The 6,876-nt window shown below is 33.4% G+C and overlaps 1 protein-coding gene across 1 annotated transcript; it reads left to right on the plus strand.

Annotated features, from left to right (window-relative positions):
• Nucleotides 1-480: 480 nt before the first annotated feature.
• LOC111710209 (putative uncharacterized protein DDB_G0292636) lies at nucleotides 481-795 on the plus strand. Its single transcript, XM_023484270.1, has one exon. The coding sequence runs from the start codon at nucleotides 481-483 to the stop codon at nucleotides 793-795; it is 315 nt and encodes a 104-aa protein (XP_023340038.1).
• Nucleotides 796-6,876: the final 6,081 nt, after the last annotated feature.

Here is a 6,876-nt window from a genome sequence, read left to right on the forward strand (position 1 = left end):
TTGGAATATAAAAAAGGTCTGTTTTCTAAAATTGAATTTGAAATGGGAATATTAAATACAAAAAACGTTTTTTCTTTTCAAAAAATTGCTTACAGTCATGTCTGTTTGTTTGTATAATTTCCAAAAATGCGCGAAAAAAGTCTCTCCACGTGTTTACTCGTCTATTTGACTTCACCTGCATATTTGAGAAGATTAGCATAATATGCAAGATCTCGTGTTAGAAATGGGTCTAAAATTATAAAGTGATTTGCGTAGCTTTCCTTCAAATGTGTTAATCTGAGGACCCCAGAACCATTCTCAAGCCGACTCAAGCCGACTGCCCGGGGATACCAGGGGTAAAATACAGAGATATGCAGAGATAACGTAAATACTGCACACTATGGAGGAGGAAGGGGGAAAAAGGAGAAGAAAGGGAGAAAAGGAGACAAAATGTAGGATTTGAGAGTAGAAATAAAGGATGATGGAATAAAAGGAGGAGAAATGAAGGATGAGGGAATAAAAGAAGGAGAAATGAAGGATGAAGGAATAAAAGAAGGAGAATTGAAGGATGAGGGAATAAAAGAAGGAGAAATGAAGGATGATGGAATAAAAGAAGGAGAATTGAAGGATGAGGGAATAAAAGAAGGAGAAAGGAAGGATGAGGGAATAAAAGAAATGAAGGATGAGGGAATAAAACAAGGAGAAAGGAAGGATGAGGGAATAAAAGAAATGAAGGATGAAGGAATAAAAGAAGGAGAAATGAAAGATGAGGGAATAAAAGAAGGAGAAATAAAGGATGATGGAATAAAAAGATGAAAAATAAAGGATGAGGGAATAAAAGAAAGAGAAATGAAATATCAGGGAATAAATGGACGAGCAATGAAGGATTAGGCAAGGAAAGGAGTTTAAAGGAGAAGGAAGAAGAAGGAGAGAGAAAAAAGGAGAAGGGAGAACAAGGAGAAAAAATAAAGGAGAAGAAAAAATAAAGAGAAAGAACAAAAGAAAAGAAAGAAGAAGAGAAAGAACTAAAAAGAAGGGAAAAAGGAGAAAGAACTAAGAGAAGAGGAAAGAACAAGCAAAGGAAAGATAAGAAAAGAACAAAGTGAGATTGAGAATGAAAGAGTATTGAGGAGAACGGAAAATAGGGAGATAAAAGAGAGGGATTGGATAAAGGAAAGCGAAGATTAACTATGGAAAGAGGAGGATTGGATAAAGGAAAGAGAAAATTAACCATGGAAAGAGGATGATTGGATAAAGGAAAGAGAAGATTAACTATGGAAAGAGGAGGATTGGATAAAAAAAGAGGAAGAGTGGATAAAGGAAAGAGAAGATTAACTATGGAAAGAGGAGGATTGGATAAAGGAAAGCGAAGATTAACCATGGAAAGAGGATGATTGGATAAAGGAAAGAGAAGATTAACTATGGAAAGAGNTTCATTAGGGTGTTCCAATATATTCATTAGGGTGTTCCAATATAATCATTAAAGGGTGTTCCAATATATTCATTAGGGTGTTCCAATGTATTAATTAGGGTGTTCCAATATATTCATTAGGGTGTTCCAATATATTCATTTGGGTGTTCCAATATATTTATTAGGGTGTTCCAATATAATCATTAGGGTGTCTGAATATATTCATTAGGATTTTCCAATATATTCATTAGGGTGTTCCAATATATTCATTATATAGGGTGTTCCAATATGTACATTAAGGTTTTCCAATATATTCATTTGGGGGTGTTCCGATATATTCATTAGGGTGTTTCAATATATTTAGTAGGGTTTTCCAATTTAATCACTAGAGTGTTCCAATATATTCATTAGGGTGTTCCTATGTATTAATTAGGGTGTTCCAATATATTGATTAGGGTGTTCCGATATATTCATTATAAAAGGTGTTCCTATATATTCATTAGGGTGTTCCAATATATTCATTAGGGTGTTCCAATATATTAATTAGGGTGTTCCAATATATCCATTAGGGAGTTTCATTATATTCAATATATAGGGTGTTCCAATGTATTCATTAGGGTGTTCCAATATATTCATTAGGGTGTTCCAATATAATCAGTAGGGTGTTCCAAAATATTCATTAGGGTGTTCCAATATATTCATTAGGGTGTTACCATATATTCATTAGGGATGATTCAAGGGATGATTCAATATATTTATTAGGGTGTTCCAATATATTCATTATAGGATGTTCTGATATATTTATTAGGGTGTTCTAAAAATTATAGATCTATTTATACATTTAACAATCTATCTTTCTGTCTATCTAATTCTCCATCTACCTTTATATCCATCTATATATTTATTTAACTATCTGTTTATCTTTCTTTCTATCCATCTATCTATCAATCTATCTATATATATCTATCTATCTATTATTTGTCTAACTACATATGTGTCTCCAACTATCCATGTGGTTCATTTGTAGTAAGTAGACCATTTAGTTCTAATATTTCAGAGATAAATCATCCAGAAACTCTACACATTGTCTTTAACCCTATTCCGGTTGTAAAAGGAGGAGGGAGGGGAGGCCAGGCTGGGGGGGGATACCACCCCTGTTCCTAAATCAATTTTCCACTTATTTGGTGTTTTATACTTTTCTATCTATCTAACTTTTTGTCTATATATCTGCCTATCTATCTATCTGTCTATCTGTCTATCTGTCTATCTATCTATCTATCTATCTATCTATCTATCTATCTATCTATCTATCTATCTATCTATCTATCTATCTATCAAGAGTGTAGAGTGTAGAGCGTAGAGTGTAGAGTGTAGGTATGTTAGCTCAATTTAACTTATTCATATTGAGCACAGATTTAAACTTTTATCATCGGTGGTAGAAAGGGAGTTTAATGGGAGGGGGGTTGTGTGCCCCTTTAGATAAGATGGGGGAATCCATGGGGGGTTCCCCTCTGGATAAAATGAGGGGAGGGGTGCGGATACACCTACCCGGGATAGGACCTCCCAGTTGATAATTCAATTTAGCTAAATAGTTTGAAATGATTTAATAATTAGGAGAAAAATGGTTGGAATGTCTTGATACACAGACAGATAGACAGATAGATAGACAAATAGATATACAGACAGATAGACACACAGAAAGACAGACAGATAGACAGATAGATAGACAGGCAGACAGATAGACACTAGATACAGAGACTTTGCACTGTGCATGGGGTCGATCTTTGGAACTAGAAAGAGACATTTAACCCACAGTGATCTGTTCAGCTGGTGTATCTATCTTGAAATAGACATTTAACCCTCAGTACACTGCACTATGGTCTATGGGTCAAAAACTGGTTTCACCGAAAAGATAAGTTTAGTTTAATGTCTTATTTCATGCAAGCAGAATTTGAGCTGAGAAAATTAGGCTAATTTTAGGTGCTGGTTTCAGGGCTAGGTTTGCCGGGTTGCGTGCACTAAATTGGACGAAAATTATACGCAAGGGTGTAACTCCAATCATGTTGAAAAAATTGCTCAATTTTATGTATAATGTCTATATATATATGTATATTTCAGCTGTTAGAGTTATGCTCAGAAATAAGTATGTAATTTTAAATTTTTTTACTTTTGATTATTAAATATAAATCCCTTTCTTTCTACCTTTCTACCTTTCTACCTTTCTACCTTTCTACCTTTCTACCTTTCTACCTTTCTACCGTTCTACCTTTCTACTTTTCTACCTTTCTACCTTTCTACCTTTCTACCTTTCTACCTTTCTACCTTTCTACCTTTCTACCTTTCTACTTTTATACTTTTCAACCTGCCTACCTTTCTACTGTTCAATCTTTCAGAAAACTTTTATACCTTTCCACCACTCTAGTTTTCTACCTCTCTACATTTCTACCATTCTACAACTCTGCCCTTCTATCGTATTACCTTTCTACTACTATACCAATCTGCCTGTCCACCTTCCTACCTTTCTATCACTCTCTACAAATCTGCTTGTCCACCTTCCTACCTTTCTATCACTCTCTACAGGAGACCCCAGAGGATCTGGGAAACCTTAAAGCTGTAATCCTCGGCNAGACGGTACAACAAATGAATAATTCCACTTTAGTAGACGGTACACCAAATGAATAATTCCACTCTATTGGAATTAATATGTCCAATATCTCCTTACATCTCTATTTTTGACTAAAACCTCAATATATCTCCATCTCCTGTACGAAGTATCCCCGTATCCCTGTATCCCTGTATCTGAGTACTCCTGTATTCTGATGGGTATATGGAGAAGTGTGAATACAGGAGTGTTTTATAATTTCCGGTTTGGCAGATTCCCCCTTAGCTCTAGGAGAACCAGGATACAGGGTTCATTATCTATATATCTAATCTATCCTTCTTTCCTTCTATCCTTCTATCAATCTATCTTTTTCATCCTTTTATCTTTCTATTCTTCTATCTTCCTATTTTTCAATCCTTCTATCCATATATTCTTTTATTTTTCTATCATTCTATCTTTCTATCCATCTATTTTTCTATCCATCTATCTTTCTATCTTTCTATCTTTCTATTTTTCTATCCTTCTTTCCTTATATTCATCTATCCTTCTAGCCATCTATCTTTTCATCCTGTTTTAATTTATCCTTTGATCAGGCTATCCTTATTTGTGCGATATTATTGGTAAGACTTTGTGACTTCATAGCTCCTCTAGCGTTTGTTTTATTCGCAAGTATGAGAAGAGCAAGTTTATCCGTGGTTGCATATTATAATTATATTGTATAATATTATAATCATATTGTATAATATTATAATCATATTGTATAATAGTATAATTTCAAATAATTTTTCTTCTTCACAATAGCTGTTTTAAAATGGGTATTATTACTGAAAACTTTAAGATTTTAATCTTAAGTGGAATTTGCTTTAGTTTACGTGTAGTAAATGACGTACACCAATAAATAGATCCGTACCATTGGTATAACCTTCTGTGTTCTCATGTATCTGTTAACTATGATATTTGTTACAAACGTTGACTTCTATCAATTTTCATTTGTGTTGAAAAATTCTTCTGATGCGAAATCACTCTGTGATATGGATTTTTCACCCTGTAGAGTGTAGAGAGCTGGGTCGTGATACCTTTATTAAATAATTCACCTAAAAAAGGATAAAATATTATTCCGCAACAAAGAATTGCAAAATTTACAAACCTGTTGCACGAATTAATTTATTCATTCATTCATTCACATGAAATGTATAGTATACAAGTTTAGTTTAAAGGATGGACTTATGACAGAATATCTCAATTAATAATTGTGTGGTTTAATTGTTGGTTGGTTGGTTGGTTGGTGGGTTGGTTTGTTGGTGTTTGGTTGTTTTTGGTTTGTTGGTTGGTTGATTATTTGGTTTGCAAGTGGGTGGTAGGTTGTTTGGTTGGTTGGTTTTATGATTGGTTGGTTTTTTGGTTTGTTGGTTGGTTGATTATGTGGTTTGNTATTACAATGCGTCTGGAAACTCTTAGGTTCATTAGTAGACAAGGTACACCGGTACTAGGGGCCTAAACATCTATTAGCGCCAACTCTAATGATTTAATTAACTTCATAATAGGCTCACCCATACTGGGAGTATCAGGTCTCACAGGGAGCTGTGCATTTAGCAACAGATCTTACAGGTAGATGTGCATTCAGTAACAGGTCTTACAGGTAGATGTGGATTCAGTAACAGGTCTTGCAGGGAGATGTACATTCAGGTCTTAGAGGAATGTTTGCATTTAGTAATAGGTCTTACAGGTACATGTGCATTTAGTAACAGGTCTTACAGGGAGATGTGCATTCAGCAACAGTTCTTAGAGGAAGGTGTGCAAACTTAAATGTAAAGATTAAAGTTTTTTTAATCTGTTGGGATTCTTTAAAAAAGAAAAAAAACCCATAAATGTTAAAAATAAAAAAAAGAGTGGGCATCTAATCTATAAAGACATACAGAATTCACCAAGAATAAGACTGAATATGATTATCTAAAGGTTAAACATAGGTTTTTTGCCCTTGATATAGTCTTTGAATGGAATATTTAAACATTTTTAAACGAAATAAACAAGTTTACAGCTGCAGATATTTACAGAGGTAGGGGTTTTTATCAATACAATGAAGACGACTTTTCTATTTAGGTTTCAATTTCTAAAAAAACTTTTTTCAAATTACAAGTTTACAAGTAACCATCGGGAAGCTGTTAATTGACAGCTTATATTAGTTCCCATGCTTGAATTGCTCTTGGTAGAAATAAAAATTGGAGTCATCTTCATTGTATTGATGTATACGACGATGCTTGTATTAATATGAGAAAGAAGAGTAGGTAACCCTTCAGTTTCCTAATTTTATTTAGATTAGGTTCAGCAACGTATACTCAGGTATACAAATCATACTGATTGATTGATTGAACGCTTTTTATTGGTTTCTTTTCTAATCTATTCATCCTGCCTATTCAGGCTGGATTCAGATAAGAGAGGCATGCTTTGAAGCCCCTCCGGCTTTAAAGATACCACTATAAAGATTCCTTTTATAAATTAGATTTCATATAAAATTATACACCTTTTATAGATGCATAATTTTTATATTACACGTTTGATTTATATTTTAATTTATATTTAGATTCCATCAATGCTCTTGCACCTTTATTTTTCTTCTATTTTTAATATAAAAAAGTAAACTTTTGTAATTTCAATAATTATCCAAAACAAAATGATATCTTGAAATTAATAAAGGAATTTTTTTTAAATAAGCGAAACCTTTTAAGTCCTGGGTTTTGCGGCCATATATTAAAATGAATCCCAACGTGTGGTATGTATATTAAAATGTATCCCAACGTGAGGTATGTATATTAAAATGTATCCCAACGTGAGGTATGTATATTAAAATGTATCCCAACGTGAGGTATGTATATTAAAATGTATC

The sequence above is a fragment of the Eurytemora carolleeae genome, unplaced genomic scaffold (genome assembly GCF_000591075.1).
Source record: "Eurytemora carolleeae unplaced genomic scaffold, Eaff_2.0 scaffold93, whole genome shotgun sequence".
NCBI classification, from domain to species: Eukaryota; Metazoa; Arthropoda; class Copepoda; order Calanoida; family Temoridae; genus Eurytemora; species Eurytemora carolleeae.

Bases quoted from the DNA above. Each gene is read 5' to 3' on its own strand.
- LOC111710209 (XM_023484270.1), top strand. From the start codon at position 481: ATGAAGGATGAGGGAATAAAAGAAGGAGAAATGAAGGATGAAGGAATA.